Source organism: Sciurus vulgaris, assembly GCF_902686455.1.
Source record: "Sciurus vulgaris genome assembly, chromosome: 3".
Classification (NCBI taxonomy): Eukaryota; Metazoa; Chordata; class Mammalia; order Rodentia; family Sciuridae; genus Sciurus; species Sciurus vulgaris.
In genome coordinates this window covers 120,268,242-120,290,820 of record NC_136463.1, presented here as the reverse complement: position 1 = coordinate 120,290,820, position 22,579 = coordinate 120,268,242, and the positions used below count along the sequence as shown (strand labels likewise).

The 22,579-nt window shown below is 34.9% G+C and overlaps 1 protein-coding gene and 1 pseudogene across 4 annotated transcripts in view; one reads left to right on the top strand and one right to left on the bottom strand.

Moving 5' to 3' along the window:
- TTC21B (tetratricopeptide repeat domain 21B) overlaps nucleotides 1-10,851 on the top strand; it is a 70,859-nt gene extending 60,008 nt beyond the window's left edge. Inside the window, exons 26-29 of one of the 3 annotated variants that reach the window (XM_079134429.1) lie at nucleotides 663-887; nucleotides 3,697-3,817; nucleotides 8,773-8,840; nucleotides 10,328-10,851. In XM_079134429.1, coding sequence (XP_078990555.1) covers nucleotides 663-887; nucleotides 3,697-3,817; nucleotides 8,773-8,840; nucleotides 10,328-10,405 — 492 coding nt within the window. In that variant the 3' untranslated portion in view covers nucleotides 10,406-10,851. Of the gene's footprint in view, nucleotides 1-662; nucleotides 888-3,696; nucleotides 3,818-8,772; nucleotides 8,841-9,206; nucleotides 10,303-10,327 lie in introns of those variants that run through there. The other 2 variants (XM_079134430.1, XR_013762922.1) reach the window with 2 other exon arrangements.
- Nucleotides 10,852-21,055: 10,204 nt separating this feature from the next.
- On the bottom strand, nucleotides 21,056-21,531 carry LOC306656575 (ubiquitin-ribosomal protein eL40 fusion protein-like; annotated as a pseudogene). Its single transcript has one exon. The product of its transcript is annotated as a ubiquitin-ribosomal protein eL40 fusion protein-like (transcript).
- Between the last annotated feature and the right edge of the window lie 1,048 nt (nucleotides 21,532-22,579).

Sequence of the window (22,579 nt, the reverse complement as noted above, 5' to 3'; positions counted from 1 at the left end):
TGAAATCAATTAAATAAACTATTGTGCTGTATAGTCCCTATCAGGAAGCTGCAAAACTCTAAGGCATGAACTTATTTCATATCATTTCTAAGTAATTAAACAATTGTATTCTTTATTTATAGCATTTCATTGGTCAAACTTTATTGGGACAAGAGGGATGTTTTTTAGTACCAGAAAGGAGGGGAAAAAATAATAGAAGTCAAGATAGATAAACTATCACTTGTATATAAAATTTTTTCTTATTCCTGTTTAACAAGTTAAAGAATTAAGGAGACAAATGTTAAATCTGAAATAAAAACTTCTCAGTACATATTATATTTCAAGGGTTTTATCTTTTTCTGTTTCAGTACAACACCAAAATAGCAAGTCAATTCCATTAAAAATCAACTCGAACTGGTTTCTGGAATTGTGAGATTTTGGCATCTGCATAGTAGATTCTGAATTATTTCCATTACACAGTACCTGATGAAGTTTTTTCCTAGTAGCTTGTGATTACTTGATGTATTAAATAGTAATGATAATCACAGTTATCTGGGATGGAACTGGAAATAGAACCTACAGACCAGTTCTGTATAGCACTTCCTGCTTTCTATATGTTTTTCCTTTAAACAAAGGATATTTATGTTTTGTATCTAGCAGTCTAATGTTTTGTTTTCTTACAGAAGGATAATCTTCCAGCACTCTTGGGAATGGCAATAGCTCATATGATCTTAAAACAGATTCCAAAAGCTAGAAACCACTTGAAGCGGATCGCAAAAATGACATGGAATCCTATTGATGCTGAGGATTTTGAGAAGAGTTGGCTGCTACTTGCTGATATTTATATTCAGTCAGCAAAATATGACATGGCAGAAGAACTATTAAAACGATGCCTGCGTCATAATAGAGTAGGTGATCAAAGAGTGAAAAATAATTGTTGACCTTTGTTGCACACTATAGTATTGGTCCATTTCTGTTGACTCTCAAGTATTTTCTGAATATCAAATGTTGATTGTTACCACAGTCAGGAAATAAACATTAATAATAAGAAAGAAGCCTTTTGCCCTTGAAAAGTAAAGGAGAAAAAGAGATTTATGCAGTTTCATATTTCAGCTGTGGTGATGCCCTACTTACACAAAATGTTTTTGGAATGTCAAGCATTTGCCTGTGATTACCCATCTCATCCAAGAACTAATGAAAATTGCAGAACATTAATTGTGAGAATATGTCCCTCCTATTAAGAAATACTCATGATGAATTTGCTGCAGCTGCATGTCATTTCCACAGTATTAAAATCCACTATGTATAATCTCTAGTGGGGCCATGTCTTGTCACCTTTTGATTCAATTAAATAAAAAGTCCTTATCTTTAGATATAAAATTAAAAACCTTCAAGTCTATAGAATATGAAGTTTTTCACTAACATTTTGGAGTTTAATCACACAAAAAAGATGAGAATGTCTCGACAGTTATATAAAGTTTAGATTTATGTTATTTGCTGAAAAATAATTGTACTTAGCTTAGAAACATAAGGATATTTATCTTCACAAATTCATACCAATTACTTTAAAATTTTAATCACCATAAATCTGTTTTATTCACTTCAAGCGAATGAGGTTATGAAATGGATCATTTATTTTTCATAGAGGAGTTGTGATTATCTAGCACTAGTAAGATATTTTCTTAGGAACTTAAATATCTAAAATATTTACCCTTTTATCAACTTATAAATAATTCTAAATAATCATTTATATCAATTTTAAGTTAAATTGGCCTTGAAAACAGAAAATGCTCATTAATAAGCTTTCAAAATATAAAGTACAGAAGAGGTGAACCTCATATGCCTAGTTTAGGGTTAAGCAAGGTTGTTTGGGAATTAATGTTTTCAATTCAGATAAATTTGTTTGCTGGAATCCTACTAGTAATAGCTTGCAAAACTGAACATGATAGCTACTTAAGAAACTTTGTTTAGCCATGCTGATTAGGCATGTGTATATTTGAATTATGAGATTCAGGAACTAAAGCTTAGAAACTTTGGATTATATCATTAAAAATGGAAGTCATCCAGATATGGGGCAGGTGTTACAAGATGACACTACATCATCTTGTTATACCAGATGATAAGGATGCTATCAAGGTTGATGTCAGGGACTTAAAACCAACTCAGAGACATGCCCAGGAGCCAGAGTTGGATGCTTTAAGTACCAATAGGAATACTTAATGCAATGGATTGAAACACATCAAATATAGTTTCAATCCATGCCTTCATGTAAATAAAAAAGAAAAATAATTGGAGAGATGTGTGTGTGTGTGTGTGTGTGTGTGTGTGTGTGTGTGTGTGTGTGCAAGATATATACTGTTATCAGTCATTGGGTTACCAAACAGTAGATAAAGAGACATTTCTCATGATAGACATTTTCCAGCTAACAAATGGAGGAGGACTGATAGAATATCACCATTTTAAACCCTGGTAAATTTTTGAGTGGATAATATCACACAAAAAGGGAGAATCAGATATTCCGTGCCTCAGGATGAACAAACACAACATTTATGACAGAACTAGGATGAGATAAGAAAAATACTTAGTAATCAAGATAAATAATAATTTAATTCAATTTTTAAAGAGCAAATAAAAAATCAAAATATCAAAATGTTAAATGGACAGAATCTAACTGGGCTATGCCAAGCTAAAGTGGAGTCTCATTAAAAAGAGAAAGAATACATCCTTATTTTCATATTTTTACATATATTCTTAATGGGTTAGGGTTTTTTGGTGAAATTTCTATTATTAAAGTCAGGAAATTATAATTAAAATAAATTCATTTGATATATAAATAAAATACTCAAATCAAATCTTTAGATCTGATTACAATTTCCAGGAAGTATCAGTGACATAGGAACATATTGTTTAACCACCCCAAGAATGCACTCAATTTAATCTGAGTTGAGAGAAATCTAGGATTAAAGTATTCTTGTTTATACTAACGTTTAACCAAAAGAAAAGAGCAGAAAGAGACAAACAGCAACAAATACCTACAGATCAAAAAATAAATAAATAAAATAAAAGAACGCTTCACCTAGTCTCAGTATGTAAATTTTTTTTGGATCATTTTAACAAACTACAAATTGTTTTAAAAATTATATTGAGACAGTTTGTAATTTGAATATTGACTAGCTATATGGTAATTAAAAGTTGCTACCCTAATTATCATGTGTCATGAAACATGGTTATGTTAAAGAAAGCCCTTGTTTTATAGAACGGTATACTAACGAGTATGTGAAATGATAAAATATCTGAGCGTTTCCTCCCTTGATAATATAGAAGCACAAGTATGTGGGATAGAGGTGAGCCAATATTAGTCATGTCAATTTCCTAAAGTAAGTTATGGGTTCATGGAGTTCATTATACTCTTATTTCTGCATTTGCATGTATTGAAATTATTTATAATGAATAATGTACATGTATATGCATAAAATGCATATAGCCTGGCATACCTTTCCAATTCTGTTTTTAAATATTCATTCTGAAAGACTTGGGATGGGGATTTGGCATCAGAATATCATCAAGTTCCATAATTGCATAGTTGAGGCTGAAAATATATTGTTTTCTGTGCCATTTAAATTGGTTAATATGATTGATCTCTACACTCACAAACATCCCATTAAATCTTAGTGGTATCAGGTTTAATCTATTGATGCATCTTCCATTTTTCTTTAGTCTTGCTGCAAAGCTTATGAATACATGGGATATATTATGGAAAAAGAACAAGGATATACAGATGCTGCCTTAAATTATGAGATAGCATGGAAACATGGCAATCAGACAAATCCAGCAGTAGGTGAGTTTACAAATTAGGTACTAGATTTTCATAGGAAAACTGTATTTTATTTTTAAATCTTCATTTAAGAATAATTGATTTTTTTTTTCAGAACAAAATTTACTAAGAGCCAACTTTCATTGTCAACCTTTCTGAGAAGAGAATATATTTTTCATTCATAATAAAATCTACAAATAACTAGTTAAGAGAATTTCCTGAGGTCCAAACTTGTTCTTAGTCTCCTTAGAGGACATCTAATTTTGCCCTTTTCTCTTTCACTCTTCGCTATTTTGAAAATGGTAATGCTATAGGGAAAAAATGTTCCATTATCAAATAAGTTAGGCAAACATTGCATTCAATCAAGACACCCGTTTCTTGACTATAGTTATTGCATGTTCATTGTAACAGATATCACAGAAGTACCATATTTCCCCCAGTTATTTGACCATAGAATGTTGTTTTTCTTCTGAGAAACATCATTTAGCTCCAGCATTTGTACAGTGTTAACTTGAAAAATGATAGTCTATGATGGGCAGTATCTGTAATATCCTTAGTGACTAAATAAACCCCATACTCTGAGAAAGCTTAACACATGCTTCTCCTCTTGTTCTTAATGACCTGGAATATGTTTCATTAAAACTGTCCAAATCCATTCTCTGGAGTAATTCCAGAATCCTTTCTCTCTAGCCTGTAATTGCCCTTCAGTTGGAAACTTCATCATGTGTCTTCTAAGTCTCCTCTCCACACCATGGTCAGTTACTTGTCCAATCATCCTGAGACTTGGTTTTATGTCTTTTACCCTCCTTGTTTCTGTCCTTGGAAGCTCTAAAATAGTGTAACAAAATTGTTCTTTGAAACACTTTGAAATTTTAATATTTACTTAAAAAAAAGAAGAAGCAGAAGTAGTGAGATGTAAGGGATGGGTTCCATGGCCGTGTGGTATGGAAAATACTGTTTGATTTGTACATGTCCCTCTGACTTGTGTCATAGAAGAACACGTTCTCAAATGTGATTTGTCTAGTTGTGGTATGATGAAGGCATATTTTGTTTGTGTAGACATTTTCTAGCTGCTAATTCAACCCAACATGGCATCAGTGTTCTGGGCAGCTTTGTCACAATGTCTTAATTTTTGGTCTTGTCATCTTCATATAAACTGTCATCAGTTCAGGTCTTCCTTCACTTTGTGTTTTTTCTGGAGTCTGTTCTTATTAGATTTATATAAAGCACAGACTAATGATTGTTACAGTATATTTTATTCCCAGGTATGATATATCTTATGGGATAATCAACTTGCAAAATGAAAACTTTTTAAATATCCTTAAAATATATATAATTTTTAATTAAAATATATTTATATATATAATATATATTTATATTTATTTTTTATATATTTATGTATATAAAATATATTTGCTTTAATTTCAAAACTATAAACATTTGCTGTTGATTTTTTTAATGCAGGTAAGCAAAAGAGGGAGAAGTAAAAGTTGCTCATAATTCCATCTTCCAAAATAACCAGTTACCCTTTCATTCTGAGCATACAATTTTGTATCCTGTTTTTATTACTTTGAAATATTTTGTGAATGTCTTTCCATGCTGATAAATATTCATCAACTATATCATTCTTTTTATTTTTTATTTATTTTTTTATTGTAAACGAATGAGATACATGTTGTTTCTCTGTTTGTACATGGGGTAAAGGCATAACATTTGTGTAATCATAAATTTACATAGGGTAATGTTGTTTGATTCATTCTGTTATTTTTCCCTTCCCCCCACCCCTCCCACCCCTCTTTTCCCTCTATATAGTCCTTCCTTCCTCCATTCTTCCCACCCTCACTCCCCATTATGTGTCATTATCCGCTTATCAGTGAGATCATTCGTCCTTTGGTTTTTTGAGATTGGTTTAGCTCACTTAGCATGATATTCTCCAATTTCATCCATTTGCCTGCAAATGCCATAATTTTATCATTCTTTATGGCTGAATAATATTCCATTGTGTATATATACCACAGTTTCTTTATCCATTCATCAATTGAAGGACATCTAGGTTGGTTCCACAATCAGGCTATTGTGAATTGAGCAGCTATGAACATTGATGTGGCTGCATCTATGCTGATTTTAAGTCCTTTGGGTATAGGCTGAGGAGTGGGATACCTGGGTCAAATGGTGGTTCCATTCCAAGCTTTCTGAGGAATGCACTAATTTGCAACCCCACCAGCAATGTATGATTGTACCTTTTTCCCCACATCCTTGCCAACAACTATTTTTGCTTGTGTTCTTGATAATCGCCATTCTAATTGGGGTGAGATGGAATCTTAGGGTAGTTGTGATTTGCATTTCTCTTATTACTAGAGATGTTGAACATTTTTTCATATATCTGTTGATTGCTTGTACATCTTCTTCTGTGAAGTGTCTGTTCATTTCCTTAGCCCATTTGTTGATTGGATTATTTGTATTCTTGTTGTAGAGTTTTTTAAGTTCTTTATAGATCCTGGAAATTAGTGCTCTATCTGAATAATACACTATTATATGATGAATGGATAACAGAAGACATCAGGAGGGAAATATATGTAATTTTTAAAAATGTTTTTTTAGTTGTCAATGAACCTTATTTTATTTTATTTTACTTATTTATATGCAGTGCAGAGAATCAAACCCAGTGCCTCACATATGCCAGGCAAATGCTGTACCACTGAGCTACAACCCCAGCCCCAAATATATGTAATTTTGACACTTTATTCAATGAGGGAATGTATCTAGCAGTAAAATTACTTATATAATTCTGTTTCTTGGAAAACTTCAGTAAATACAGAGAATCCAACTCATTCCCTTTTTTATAGCATCATGTTTTGTGGATGATTTTTATTAGTTCTTCCAGCTTTGCTTTAGTGTGTTTTCTCTCAATTCTTTCTTTTCATTCTTTAGGTTCTTCCTTAGGATTGGCATTGCATTCAGTACTCCAAACCACCTGTTCATATGAACAATGCATTTCACTTTTTCACTTGTCAAGAAACCCTTAAAATCATGCTCATGCTCTTTTCATAGATTTCAAAATTGAGTATTATCACTGTGAAAGGCAACAGCGGGATGAATAGGATTTGTTTGGTTGTAGTAATCATATTTATATAGAGAGAGGAAATATATGTCATATTTTATATACACATATTTGTATAAAATGTTATGCATCTTATGTTAATATGCATTTTTTAAAAGGGAAAAAAAGGAAGGACACAAGAAACAGAGATGTTCAACTACATTGTTTGTTCTCTATGCTCTTCTTTTTTTCAGATTTCACATAGTTGAGTTCTTATGTACTCGACATGTATAATACAGCTGCAGCGTACAGCTTCCTTGTTCCTTTTTCCTTTCTTATCCTTTATTTCTATTTTGATCTATCAAGTTTCTTCCAACATTAAAACTATGTAATTCTAATTTAGTGCTTACACAGAAAAAAGTGTACCTTAAAGATTTTAAGCATTTTAGAATAAGTATACCATTTGAGCTTTAAAATTACACTAAGAGAAAGAAGAGTTGTTTTCCCCATTTTATGGATGAGGAATCTTGAAACTGACAGCTCAAGCAACTTACCTAAGGCCCCAAGGCTAGTCAGGAGCCCAAAAACCAAAACTTAAATTTCCATGTAAAGTATGGTCGGTGTGACATCTTAAATTGTTTTCCTTTTAAATGTTACTATGTAGTAGTCCATTTTAGAATTCTTTGATAATAACTTTGAGTTTACTTCTGTGAAACTTCTTGTTTACATATGTGGCAATACTGTGTGTGTGCGTGTGTGTGTGTGTGTGTGTGTGTGCGTGTGTGTGTGTATTTAAGGTATGTGTGTATATATTAACCAGTAATTTCTTTTTAAATGTGTTTGAAAGTTTATAAATTTGTTCTGATTTTTTATTAGAGCCATGAGCAGCACTTGTATTTCCTACTTCATTTTTCAAAGATGTAAAGTGATATATTTATGATTGGCTATTATTTTACATTGTTTTATATCTTATTTACCAAGTACACAGCTAGTTATCTTATATCCTCCTTAGTTTTCTTATTCTTTTAGCATTCTTACAGAACGACAGCAATCGTTTAAGAATGTCTTAAAGCGTTCTACAGTAAATTAGTCAATAGTAAAAGACAGACATTTTTTTTTCTCCAGAATTTGTCAGTGCCTTATAGTTATATAAAATAGTGGGATACATTGTTACATATTTGTACACAACATAATTTGGTCAGTTTCATTCCCCAGTATCAGTGATTATAATAATTCTCACTAATCATTAATGTGGAACATCTGATGACTAATCCCCCCTCTTCTGTATTCCTCCCAGCATGGTTTTCTCACCATGTTCTCTGAGGTTATTTGGCGTCTATGTGTCTTACCAACTGTTCTGCCTGAAAGTGTTCTAGATTCCCAGCCTTGCTTAGTGTATGCTTCATCCTTCAGATTTGAAACATCCCCCGGCACTTCTTCCTACCTGGTTCAGGTGCCTTATTATACTCTTGACTTGAATCTTGACTTTCATAACACTTATTTCATTTTTGAAATTATTGATTTACGTATGCAAACTGTAGGAATCAGTGTGTTAAATGAGTCTGCATCATATAAATGAATAGCTATGATGAGTTTCTGCTCTACCTGAAATAAATAAGACTTTTCTAGTAAGGAACGGAAACAGCGCTTGTGGGATGTTGCTCTTCTCACCCCAAAGTATGTTCACTATGGTCCTTTTTTCTAACATTGCTTTCTTTTCTTCTTGCTCTCTTTCATTTCACTCCACCTTCCATCATCATATCACTTCTCTCTAAGGTATTCAGTCACTTCTCCATCAGGACTTCTCTAATGAGTAGCAAACAGAGAAGGAGACACCAAAGGGGGGAAAAAAAAAGTAATGCTAGCAATGTTCATATCATTATGTTTTTTTGTTTGTTTGTTTTTTTTTTACTCTGTGTATGTGTGTGTTTCTTAACAGGATACAAACTGGCATTTAATTATTTAAAAGCGAAAAGATATGTGGATGCAATTGACATATGTCACCAGGTAAACAAATTTAGATTTCTTGTTTTTTTTTTTTTTTTTTTTTTTTGGTAGATTCAAATCTTCCTACTTTTAGTGTGATCTCAAGATATATAAGAATGGAAGTAGAGGCAGGCTGGTGGTGCACACCTATATTCTCAGCACCTTGGGAGGCTGAGACTGGGAATGTAACCATTGTTAAGTTCCCCTGGGTTCAATTCCTGGTCCCAAAAAAGAAAGAACAGAAATAGACAATGTAGTCTTTTAGATAAGTGACTTATTAAATATATTCTGGAGAAATTCTCATTTTTTCAAAATTTAGAAAATAATAAAGTTTACATGTGTTTTTTATTGGGTCTCAAATAGTAAAATGTTTGTGTCAATTCAAAGACAGGCTATTGGGAGAAACATGTTAAATGAAGCTGAAGTTGGAAGATATTTGAAGGTAGTATAGATTCTCTGGGTCATTATTCTGAGTTAAGTCTTGCAAATCTGTGTGTTTCAGAGAATTCAGGTTTATACACTAGGGATGAAAGGTATTCTCTAAGTTAGAAGTTATATAATTACAGTTCTGTAATTCATCGCATACTAAAATGACAAACATGCAAATTTCAGTTTTAGAATTCCCAGAGTCCTTTGTGTATACATTGTCCCACTGATTTTCTGTGTAAGGCATTTTATTAAACATTGCAGAAAGCTCCAAGAAAAGCTCCATAGAAAAGAATTTTTTTGATGTCCCTTATCTGAAAGCTGTGTATCAGCATCATTGTAGTAAATACTTGACTTTGGACTTGTGTTTGACTACTGAGCTTCTTTTGCAGTGTTCCACATTAAGGTTAAGATTGTACATTAATGTAAGTTTATACATTGGAATCATTCATGGAGTTGTCTTTTTTAAACATTAGTATCTCACATGAGTATGGTGGCACACAACTGTGGTCCTTACTACTCAGAAGGCTGAGGCAGGAAGATCTCAAGATCAGTTTGACCCTGTCTCAAAATGAAATATTAAAAAAACTGGGATATAGCTTAGTGGTAGAGCACCACTGGTTTCAGTCCCCAGTACCATAGTGGCAAAATTAGTATCTCCCCATTCTTGTACTTAGTCAGCCTGGAAATCTGTATATTTCAAAATCACTCCAGGTAAATCTGACAGGTGCTCCTGTTTAAAAAATCACTCTGTAGGAGTTTATCAAATATCATGAGTAGCTAAATTACAAAAATGTCTTAAATCATTGGTACATTATTGTTTTTCTGCAGCTCATCTGTTAAGGAAGCAGTTATCTTTGTTAAATTTCCGCATGTGGTTTTCATATTCTCCTGTTCTCATCTGTTAATGAGAACATCTATTAGTGAGTCATCTACTACATCTAAGATGTCACCTTTCAAAAGTGTTGTAGTCATAGTATTAGTACAATGAAATTTCAACCGTAATGCTCATTCATAGGAAGTTTTATAGCTCCTTCGTTCTCAATAGTCGATTACAAGTTCTTTTGTATATTTTTTTACAGGTTCTTGAAGCATATCCAACTTATCCAAAAATCAGAAAGGATATTCTTGATAAGGCCCGCTCATCTTTAAGACCTTGAAAATAATCATTTTAGCTTAGTTTGTTAAACTGGAAATGAGGGAGTTCTTCTAGTTCTAAACAGGTCGAGCTAATGCTTTATAATAGACGCATACTTTTCTTCCTCCAGCAGAGGCTGCTGCTGTATGTAAAGAGAAGCCTGTGTCAAATTGCTGTTTTCTAATGGAGAAGTTGAATGAGAGCTGATCTGTTTGACTCTCTGTTGATTAGGTGTGGATTTGGTAACTCTGTAGTATATAGACTATAACTCATTTCTATAAAAAATATTTTTGTTAAAGTCTAATTAGTATCCTGTGTCTTTTCTAAGAAGTGTTAGTTCTTTCAGGAAGTGTATTTAAAGATGCATTGTTCTCTGTTAAAAATGTTTTTGTTATATTCTATATTTCAAAGACTTATAGATAATTTATGAAAAAAGATAATATGTATTTAAATAATACATTTTAATAAAGATTTTGTAAATATATGGTTTATGTTGTTCTTGGAACTCAAGATACACCTTAAGTTTTGCAAAAGCAGGGTAAGCTCCCTATGCAGTTTGCAGCATTAAAGGGTAAGATAGCAGAAAATGAGAGTTTCTTAGAAAAACCTTTCTGGAGAAGTATAAAGAGTGGATTTCTTTCCCCTTTGTTGAGCACATGCTTCTTCCTCTCAGTACCATTGTGTTCTTAGGAAATAATCCGTACCCTTATAGCAATATGTAAGTTTAACCTAGAAGACTGAGTCTTGTATAATTTCAGTCCCTGTGTCATACAGTAGAGGAGTGTGAAAACATGCTTTTGGTTAGCAGGAACTCAAGAAGCCTACTGACAGCACTCTGGGATAGCAGTGAAATGTAACCTGATCATTATGAACTCAGTCCTTGGCATTATTTTTAATTTCTTGCCTATACCTTCTTCAGTTCTTTAAAAATGCAGTAATGCAAAGTCTTCAGTTTTATTTGCACTTCAGTAAACACAGGTATTTTAAATCATTTGCTGCTTTTCTTTAAATGTTCCAAGTATATTTATTTCTAACTACATTCTCTTGACTGTGATCACTTGTCCAGTTTTCAGTATCCATTTAATTCTAATTATATGTTACAAAATTTAACCTTTTGGTTTATTTTTTAATTTTTTATTTACTTATTTTTTAAAAGATGGGATCTCACTGTGTCACCCAGCTGACTTGAACTTTTAGGCTCAAAAGTCCTCCTACTTCAGACTTCCAAGTAGCTGGAACTATAGTTGCACACTGTTATGCCTGTTTCATTCCTTTTTCACCTTCCTTTTCTTTTTGGCATTTCATGAAATTGTTTAGTAATAACATTTATGAAACATTTCATATCTGCTAAAATAGTTTTACATGTCTTATTATGATTGATTTTCATGATGCTAGGGTACAGTCATTATTATCCTTGTTCTGAAGATTTGGAACTATAAAAGATTATCTCTTTCTCCCTAATTCGAGGGAAAAATAATCTTTCAGCCTAAATGGCTATTGTCTGTTTTTGCTGTGCTGGAGGTCAGACCCTGGAGGTGGGGGAGCACTCATCAATGCTAGGCAAGTGGTCTATCACTGAGCCAAACCACAAATAGATACTGTTAAGGATATCACTATGGACTGAATTTTGTGTCTGTCCAAATTCATGTGTTAAAGTGATGGTGTCAGATGTTGCAACCATTGGGAGGTAATTAGTTCATGAAGGTGGAGCCATCATGAATGGGAAGAGTGCCTTTATGAAAGAGACTCTAGAGAGTCTCTAGCTCTCTTTTCACCCTGTGAAGATACAAGAAATTGGTCATACACAATGCAGAAAAGGGCCCTTACCAGATCTTGACTCTGCTGGGACCCTGATCTCCAACTCCCAGCCTGCAGAACTGTGAGCAGTCAAATTCTGTTAATAGGTCACCAGCATATGAGATTTTATTGCAACAGCCATTGATGACTATAGCAAAAGTCACATGTAATAGAATACCTTTAGTAGCTCCAGTGAATTTCTCTCACTGAATGCTAGAATCATGGAAATTGGTTAGAGAAATTACAGCATCTATTCTTCCAGCAAGAAATTCCCAAATTGGTTTGGTTATCTATAAAATGTAAAATGACAGTTTTATTTTTATTTTTAAGCAGTCTTTAACCTTTAAATTTCTTTTTCTTCTCCCCCCCCCCACCCTCCCCCGCCATCATTTGTTAGATGCTATTCTAGGGCTTTTTTTTTTTTTTGCTTTGTGTCTTAATTCTCTCTTGACTCTCCAGAGAAATAGTATTTTCACTTTTCAGGTGAGGAAGATGGATCTTAGATTAAATGGTGTGCCTAACATCACAGAAAAAGTGTAAGAATCTGGATTTCATCCTGTTTTAGTCAAATTCAAAGTCCATGCCTGTTTACTGTATTATGATGCCTTCCATATCTAAGAGAGAATGTATCCATAAGAAAAAATAATCTTGTCTCTATCAGGTTAACAGATGAAACTAGTCGTTCTATCATAGAAGGTGCTAAATAATGAGGAACAAGATAAGCTAAATAAGAAGAACAGTCGTACACATGTAGAATTTAGCAAAGAGAAATCCTGTTGCTAAGCAGTGTAGTGTAGCAGTCAAGAACATGAATGTGAGGTCAGGCCAGTCCGAATCTGAATTTCACTCAACCACTTAGATGTTTCCTCTTTCGTTACATAAGCTCTCTGAACCTCAGGTTTCTCATCTATAAAGAAGCATAAAAGGAAAATAGCCTGCCTCAGGTTCTAAAAATTAAATGAGGAAATATATAAAATCTATAATGAATCTGATATACTTAGGCTCCTAATAATTAGTAGCACTACTTACTTATTAGCAGAACAGCATCAAGTAGTAATTGCAACTGAGAACCTTCATGGATATCAAGGAAAAGAAGGCTTGAACAAATGAGTTTCCCTAGACAGATCAGCAGTACAGGATTTGGTATTATCATTCATTTCCCTCTCCCAACTTCCCTCTTTTTTTCTCTCTCCCCATCCACCAAACATTTTGTTAGACTTTACATGCAGTATCTCATTTCATCCAAGCATACTTTTGCCCTATCCTCCTCTTCTTCGCCTCCACCCCGCCTCCCACCGTTTCCTTCTGAAGTTTTCCTCTCTAAGGTCTGCTCTTTTCTTGGGTATCAGTTTGTTATCACCTTTTCAGACCATGTTCACATCTAGGCTCACAAGGTAGCCATTCTGTACCCTATTACCCTTTTTAAACTATGGAACACTTAATTACTATCTGATTTTTTTTTTTCTTTCTCTCCATTAAGGATTTGTGTGACATTCCCAAGATCAGAAAAATGAAAAGTTGGAATTTGAACTAGCCAGCCTTGATTATAGAGTTTTCTGAACTTTACTTGAAGGAATTAGTATCTCTGACATGTTAAATGAAAGTTTGGGGCCTCCATTCAGGATGGAGAGGGGAAGGACACAGGAATGAAAGGATTTTCTGTAGACTGGAATCTGGATACCACCCATGGAAAAGGAGTAGTTGTGAATTTAATGGACTTTTGACCTTAAACCAACTAGTGTGGTGAATTAGGTCCCAAGAGGAAATAGCTTTTTTCCCCAAAAGCTAAGACCGTAGAGACTATCTGGAAGGGTCTTTTGCATGAACAGCTGAGGAAACTAGGTTAACTTTGCCCTAGGGTTCAAGTTGATAATGGAGTCACTATGGAACCCAAATACTCATTTAGAATAAGTTACTCTACTTTGGGACTGAAGATGACAAGTAAGTAGCTTTAAAATAAGATTATATAACACTGTTAATTCTAATGGAGTAGGTTTTTTTTTTTTTTTTTTCCAATACAAGTTTGGCAAATGTGCAAGGAAATTACCACTTTCATACACAGCTGGTAGAAGAAGGGCATACTTCCTGAAGGGCAATTTGGCAATATGAAATAAGAGTCTGTCCCTTGACCAAGTATCCCACCTAGAGAAGCTTGTTATAGATATATTCAGATTTTTTTCTAATTTTTTAGTTAAAAAAAAAAAAAAATATATATATATAAAACATCATTTTTTACTAGTTTTGGCTGTTACTGGAACATTTATCATAAAAGAAGTGTATTAATGTATCCAATAATAGATCACTAATTTGTTATTAAAAAGTTTTCAGAGACTTATTAAACTTCTTTCAAAGATTGTTTGCTATAATTCTTGGAAAATAAGTGAAAATGCAGAAAATATAATCATCCAAATAATAGATCAGTTTGCCAAAAAAATAGATGTGTAGATAATACACACACACAAACTAAATGAAACTAACCCAATTGCTAAGCTATAATTATAGTTAAATGATGAAATATCAGAATTTTTATTTCTCTGCCTTTACTAAAAGTAACTGCAATGAATATATATTTTATACTACATATATATGTTTAATTTTTTTAGAGAACAGCCTTACCAAACTCGTTTGCTGTTTATTTTGCTCAGCAAAGACAAGTAGAAAAAAATATAACTAAACAAAAGCTGATATTCTTTCAGCTCTTAATATATTTTTTGATTTGTTCATATAAGATGTAAGTCTACTTTAATTGCCAGAAATCAGGTGGTGTAAGGTAAAAAAGAAGGGCAGAAAATGATAGTAAAAGTGTTAACAATGGGAGTATTAGAGCATAGGAATTCCTAGGAGGGTATAAAAAGCATGCAAAAAGAAACAGTTTAATAATAGTCCTACTAAATTTATTAAACCAGAAACCAGTGGAAATAACCGAAATCAAAGAGGGATGCAATGTGAGTGTGCAGTGACCCTCCAGAGGAGACAATGTATAGAGGCTGAAACCTTTCAAGTTTCACACCCTGTCACTGCATCTTGCACTGTCACTGCACTCCCTTGGAAGAAGAGAACCCCTTTTCTAATTTGAACAAAGCTTTCTCATAGGCTAGTAGTAGCTCTGTGAATGGAAGATGAGGAAATAGAGATGGAATAGATGTTTTCAGATAAAAGACTCAGGGTAACAAGTACAGAGGAGTATGGGAAGTTTTTGTGGTGGGTTTTTTTTTTTTTTTTTTGGATGCTGGGGATCGAACCCAGGGCCTTGCGCTTACAAGGCAAGCACTCTACCGACTGAGCTATCTCCCCAGCCCCAGCTTTTATGTTTAAGATGAGAGCTACTTGAGCATCTTGATTTATTAAAGGGAAAAAGGTATAAGGAGAAAAGAAGGAAATCTGAGGAAGGAAACAATGCAATCTAGAGGACATTTGGAAAAACTGGAGTTCAGAAGGGTTGCATGATTTTTGTAAGGTGAGTGAAGGAACAAAATAACCGCAGAAAGAAGCACTGTAGGGGATGGGGGCACACCTGTAATCCCAGTGGTTTGGGAGGCTGAGGTAGGAGGATTTCAGATTCAAAGCCAGTTTAGCAACTTAGGCCTGTAAGTAACCAAATAAGACCTTGTCTTAAAATAAAAAATGAACTGGATGAACTGGGCTGTGGATGTGGCTCAGTGGTTAAGTGCTCTTGGGGTTAATCCCTTGTACCAAAAAAAAAAAAAAAAAAAAAAAAAAGATGCTGCATATGTATATGAATGTGGCCTCAGGAGCCCTTGTGCTAATTGGCTCCAATAACCTTACAATAAATGAAATAGACTGACCTGAGAGCAGTTCCACTCTCTGCATATGCATGGAATCTTAGGCCTCTGTTTTCTTTGGACTCAAAATATTTTTCACATATTTCCAGGTTCCTGGTTGTGGTTGCTGGAAGGCTGCCTGCCAGATTAGAGGGGGTTACTATAACATAATAAATCATAGTTATGAGCAAAAATGTACTATCCACCTTATAATACTTTTCTTAAGAACCAGATGTTTTCAAGAAAAACGCTTCATTCTACAATCTGCCTTACAGTACACATCAATGATTCTGGCAAAATGCCCATAAAAGCAATTTGATCCCATAAATGAGGAGAGCTGAGTAATGAGCAGGTTCTAAATGTCTTCCTTCCGAGTGGTACAACCTTAGAATAGATGGCAATCTTTAAACCAGGCTGTTTTCAAAGAATGTGTATGTTATTTTTATCTTTCTTCAAACAAATTCTTTTGGCAATGTAGAAGAAACTCTGTTTTTAAGAAAACAAGGATATTTTAAGAAGGTAATTACTACTTCCGTTTCCGCCAAAAGCAGCCTAGTTTTATTTTTAATGGGTAAATGATGTAAGAACCTTAAAAAACACTTGAAGCATGAACAATGCTCTAAAGTGTTCAGTAGCATCCTCACCTCTAAAAGGATGGGGTAAAAGATCCTATCTCACACTTGAGATTAAGCTTTCTTCCAAAGCCACAAGCTTGCACCAAACAGCTATGCAATTTCATAAATATTCTTTTTATTATACAGTTTAAATACTTGAAACTACTCTACTGAATAAAAGAAAACTCTTCCCTGACATGATTTCTTGAAAATGTCTCAATCCAATGTTTTCCATTGACTTAAGTCACAAATTGTAGAGGATAGTTTGAGGGGAGTTATAGAGATTGGGAAGAACCCAGAATATTGAGAAAACTCAATAGCAAATTTAAAACGATTGTATACATACTGTACAAAGAGGCAAGGGGAAGAAATGGAACAAATGATGTATTTAGATACTGATGTCACTTCTCTGTGTTAAACACATAAATCTACACCTTCGTATAAAGTGTAGTGTCTTATTGTACATGTTGGGTTGTTGTCGTCATAGATTTCTTAAAATATCAAATATTCTTTAAAATTCTAGTTCCAATAAAATATTTTTTCCCATGAAAATACAAAACAAATTTTGTTTTTTGAGAAGTTTCCTAATTGGAAATCATTTCAAACTTAAATTTTCATGAATATATACAGTACAAAGAGTGTTCTCATACATATTTACATAGATACCTGTTATTGTTAATATTTTACCTTTTTGTGTGTGTGTAAATTTTGATATATACATTTACACACACACTCATATACACAAACAGTGACATCTTTTTTTAGATATTCTGAGAGTAAGTTGCATACACCATACACATCGCTGTACCCATAAATACTTCAGGGGTGTGTATTTCCTAAGAAAATAGATACCGTCCTACACAATCATGGTGCTGTTACCAGCTCTAGTAAATTTAACAAGGATGTAGTACTTCACCATTTGCCACCAATTGATCCAATAATGTCTTTTTTCCTTCCAGTCAGGATTCACTCTGCATTTACTGCATTTACTAGTCACATTTCTTCAGTCTTGTTTAATCTACAGCGTTTCCACAGTCTTTTTCAGTCTTTTACAGCATACACATTTTGGGAGAATATAGTCCTCCATTCCTCCTCAACCTTTTTAGCAGAATGGTCCTCACTTGGGGTTTGTCTGAAAGTTCATTCCAGTGGATTTAGGATAAGCATTCCTGGCCACACTGTATAAGTGATGTACCCTCAGGTCATCATATTTGGAAACGTGTATCTGTCCCTGTTGGTAGATTAATTTTGATTACTCAGTCAAATTTCCCTACTACTTAGTTATTATTTTCCCCCTTGCAACTAAAAACCAGTCTCCAAGAAGGTAATCTTTGATCATACAAATATCCTGTTCCTTTTCCGAAATGTCCCCTACATTTATTGTGGGTCTTTCTGATGCTGTCTATGTTGATTATAAAGTGTGGTATTCTAACATTAGCACTTTCTTCACCTATACCCAACAGTCAGCACTCAGCTTTTTTACCATCATAAGCGCAAGTTCCTCCCTTGCTTATTTATCATGTCTACATTTTAAATATATCCATTATTTAATATCATTTAGGCTTGTGACTTCTTTTTTCAATGGTTTATAATTCATTAATGTCTTTAATTATTTTGGTGCTTAAATTGCTTCAGATTTGACAGGCAGGAAGGAAGCCCTTCAATCTGGCTCCTGTGTCCTTGAGACATGACCCCCCATCATTCATTTTTTTGAGCACTTCGTTACTTTGTAGTATAACATATCCCAGGCTTAACTTCCAGTTACCCTGCCCCAAACTTGAAATAAGCTATTTCTCTAAAGTACCCTGGTTCCTTTTACTGAGGCATGGTATTAGAGATAGAGATCTTAATACTAATTTGCTCACTGCTACTAGGTGTAATTTCTCCTAGGCCCTTTGAGCAGGTAGAAAACATGCATATACACATGCATATATACACATGCATATGTCCATACACACACATATATATTTGAACACATGTATGTGTATTTTAGAAGTCACAAAATTACACCAGTTCCTCCAGATTCCAATTCATCCCTATAGGCATCCTTCTTGCTTACCCCTGGTTTATATTTGACCCTTCTTCATAGTGAAAACCTGGATCCTAACAACCTCAAGATACTTGTTCATTTCTTCTCTCCTTTAAGTCACCTAAAACAGTTTCAGATTTGCTTCATCCAAGCACCCATAACAAAAAATAAATCTGTAAAATGAAGATAAGGATTTATTTGCAGTCCCCCCTCTCACACTACCAACAACTTTGGTTAATTTTTAATGCTGATAAATCCAACAACCTATCTTAAAATGTTGCCATAACCATTTCCCAGTGGCATGAAGTATTTTAAAAATCACACTAAATAATTTATTGCTGAAGAGTGTATGCTGTGCTCCACAGACCAGCTTTACAGTTTCCTTCCAAATATTCATCTCCTTGCAAAATAAATGCCATCTCTTCCCACGCCAATCAGTATCATATTAATGATGTCGTGGCAGGAAAGAGAGTAGGAGATTCTGGAGCTTAAACAAACCACCATGTGGTGAGGAATGAGAGTTGTGCATTTCTGTTAAAAATGTGCAGTATACCTACATTATTACAAACTTTTATTTTTTGTTTGACTATATTTTCGGACCCTTTGCTGTGATCATTTACATGGCAGTTATAAATATCTCTAAAAGAATAGTGAGGAAAAATTTTCTTTCTTTTTTATTCAAAATGTGAGTTTCTGGTTTACAGCAACAAATACTATTTCTTCCTTCAACCTGCCCTTTCAAAATGCTGTCTTTTTTCAATGAGTGAATCCTGCCTTGTGCTTGAAAAAGATTTACTTCTCTATTTTTCATTTTTCTATTTACATCTTATATCTATTTTCTTGAGTCCTACAGCTTTATAAAAGGGTTTTGAATAGCAGAGCTGCAGAGATGATGGGGAGGTCAGCTATGTTAATTTCAAAGCTCCCCCAGACTTCGGTGTGAGGTTGCCTAGCAACCCATCTCTCAGGCCTCCTTTGTGGATGAGAGAGGAGAAAGCAATTCTTCTATACACTCTCAAGCTGAGACGGTTTTATGAAGTGAAAAACCTTTTGCAAAGGGTCTAACACAACCCCTGTTCTCGTCTTCTGCCCAGTTTGTGCACTTCACACATGATGAGAGAAATATTTCAGCCTTTGATGCCTTATCTGTGATAGAGATATGAAATGGAACTAGGCACGACGAGGTTGAACAGTGGATGTGACCTGTATCCTTATGTTAAATTGAGACACATTAATTAAACTGCTTGTCTTCCCTTTTCTCTTATATGAAAGCATACTTTCCCCCTCAAGTTCTAAAAGCCAGTTATGTTAAATGAAACTGCAACTGCCTGCTGAGCATCTGTTGCCATAGTGACATGAGCCAGGAGTGGTGTTTTTCTCCTTAGGCACAGGATGGCTGAAATGTGTTCAACCAGGGGACCCAAGCAGCATGCTGACTAAAAATCAAGCATCCAGGAAGAACCTGCTCAATGCCTTTCTCTCCACACTAACTTGAAAAACTAACCTCTCCACTATTCCCTCAAAGCTATTACCTTTGAAGAACTGAACTTCGGTGGGTGGCAGAAGTGCCCTACCTGAGGTGTAGAGGAGAAGGGAGAGCTATGATATACACCACCTGAGAGATCTAGAGCGTAGTACTAGAAAGATAGGCTGCCCTTTCAGACATCACTGAAAACACAAAGTGAAAGGAACAGCTAGAAATTGTGTTGTGAAATACATACAAATTTTGAACCATTTATAATCTTCTATCGTTATTTTGTAGGCAGACAATGCTCTTCAGGAGAACATTATGTTCCGAGAAATATTATTTTGCTGAAGGACCTTTCAAAGTTAGAACAGGTGTAAGACTAAATGTTCTGTGCTCTTCTTACTTGCCTATTTGTGTTGAGAAGAGAAAGGCCATATAACATAGTGGTCTTTGGTTCAGACAACCTAGATTTCATCTTGTCATTTAGCAGTATGCTTGGAGGCAAGTTCTTTGTATTTTTTAACTGCATGGATTAAATATATATATATATATGCCAACCCTGATAGCTGCTACTATGATATTGGCTTAATAGATCACCCAGTGCTTACTGAGCACCTGGTAAATGCCTTGCATCGTGCTTACTGTGGAAGCAATATTGAGTTCCCATCCAGAAAAAGGGCAACCAAATCTGGGGATCATTACTGCAGGTTATCCACCTTTCTCACATTTCCATTTGGGATATCATCCTCACCAATGTTCAGTGCCTATTGCCTATTGTCCTGGTACTCCTTGTGGGTCTATGTCCAGGGCCAGTTCGCAGGGTCTCATTGTACTTTTACAGCTAAGTTTTGCTTTCCTACCCAAAGTAGTGATACCAGTAACTTCATCACAGTATTTATCAGACTGGACATCTTGCCTCTATGCAGGTAGTAAAAGTAATGTGCAACCACTTCTTCTTTTTTTTTTTTTTTTCTTACTGCTTCAGTCAATGTAAGGGAAACTTTATTGAGATCCCAAGGTCATACATAGTGCTTGGGCAGGAGGCCACCCTTTGGGGAAAGGAGCCAGCGAGGGGCTTTATTTGACCTTATTCCTAGGGCAGAGGTTGTTGGTGTGACCACACTTCTTCTTGACAGCACGGGGGTGCTGGCGGGCATAATACTTGGGACAAATCATCTTGTCACGGTTGTACTTCTGGGCAAGCTGGTGCAGGGAAGGCTCAATGATGCCACCTCACAGGCAAAGCACCAAGTGCAGGGTGGACTCTTTCTGGATGTTGTAATCTGAGAGAGTGCAGCCATCCTCCAGCTGTTTGCCCGCAAAAATCAGACGCTGCTGGTTAGATGGGATTCCCTCCTTGTCTTGAATTGTGGCTTTGACATTCTCAATGGTGTCACTGGGCTCAACCTCGAGGGTGATGATCTTGCACATCAGGGTCTTCACAAAGATCTGCATCTCTGCATCTGCTCCACCACCAACTGGCTCAGGAGCCTTGTTAAAGAGAAAGCATGTGCAACCACTTCTGAATGCAATTCCCAAAAGAGCTTCCCCAAATATCAGCAATGGTACAAAATGGAACATATTTGGTTTTCCAAAATACTTTTCCTAGGTACTCCTTTCTGACAACAGTATACCTTCTGGTGATTTATTAACTTACCACTGACATAAATCCAAGAAAGCATATACCTCTTAAAATTTCATATGATTGACATTTGGTGGAGAGGATACTGGGGATTGAACCCAGGGGCACTTTACCACTGATCTAGATCTTCAGACCTTTTTAGGTTTTATTTTGTGACAGAATCTTGCTAAGTTGCTGAGAATGGCCTTGTACTTGTGATCCTCCTGCTCCAGCTTTCTGAGTTTCTGGGATTATAGTTGTGTGCCACTGCATCCAGCAGATCATGGACTTTAATCCCTTCATTAGAGAGAAGAAATAAAAAGCTGAGGGACAAAGGTTAATTTGTGCAATTCTTTTGCACATATGTATTTATATATGCATATGTAAACAGTATTATATACATATACAATGGTATGCTGTAGATATAGTTTAGGAATTGTCTGAAGAGTTCATGTTCTGGAAGCTTGTTTCCCAGTGTGGTGGTGTTAAAAAATGGTGGAACCTTTAGGAGGTGAAACCTACTGGGGGGGGGGGGGGGGGTGTTAGGTCATTGAGGTCATTGCCCTCTGAAGGTATTAATTTAGTTCTCCTGAGACTCTGGTAAGTCCTCCAAAGAGTGGGTTGTTATAAAAAGAACAAGACTGGCCTCTCCCAAGCCTCTGGCTTCCTATCTCACCATGTGATTTTTCCCTCATGCACTCTTATGATGCCATCCACCATGAGGCCCTCCTTAGAGACTAAATCATTGGGCTGATCAATCTCAGACTGCCAGTCTCCAGAACTGTAAACTAGATAGCTTTTTTTTTTAAATTTCTAAATTACTCGTCCTCCAGGATTTTATTATAACCACAGAGTATGGACTAATATATACATATATCTATGCAC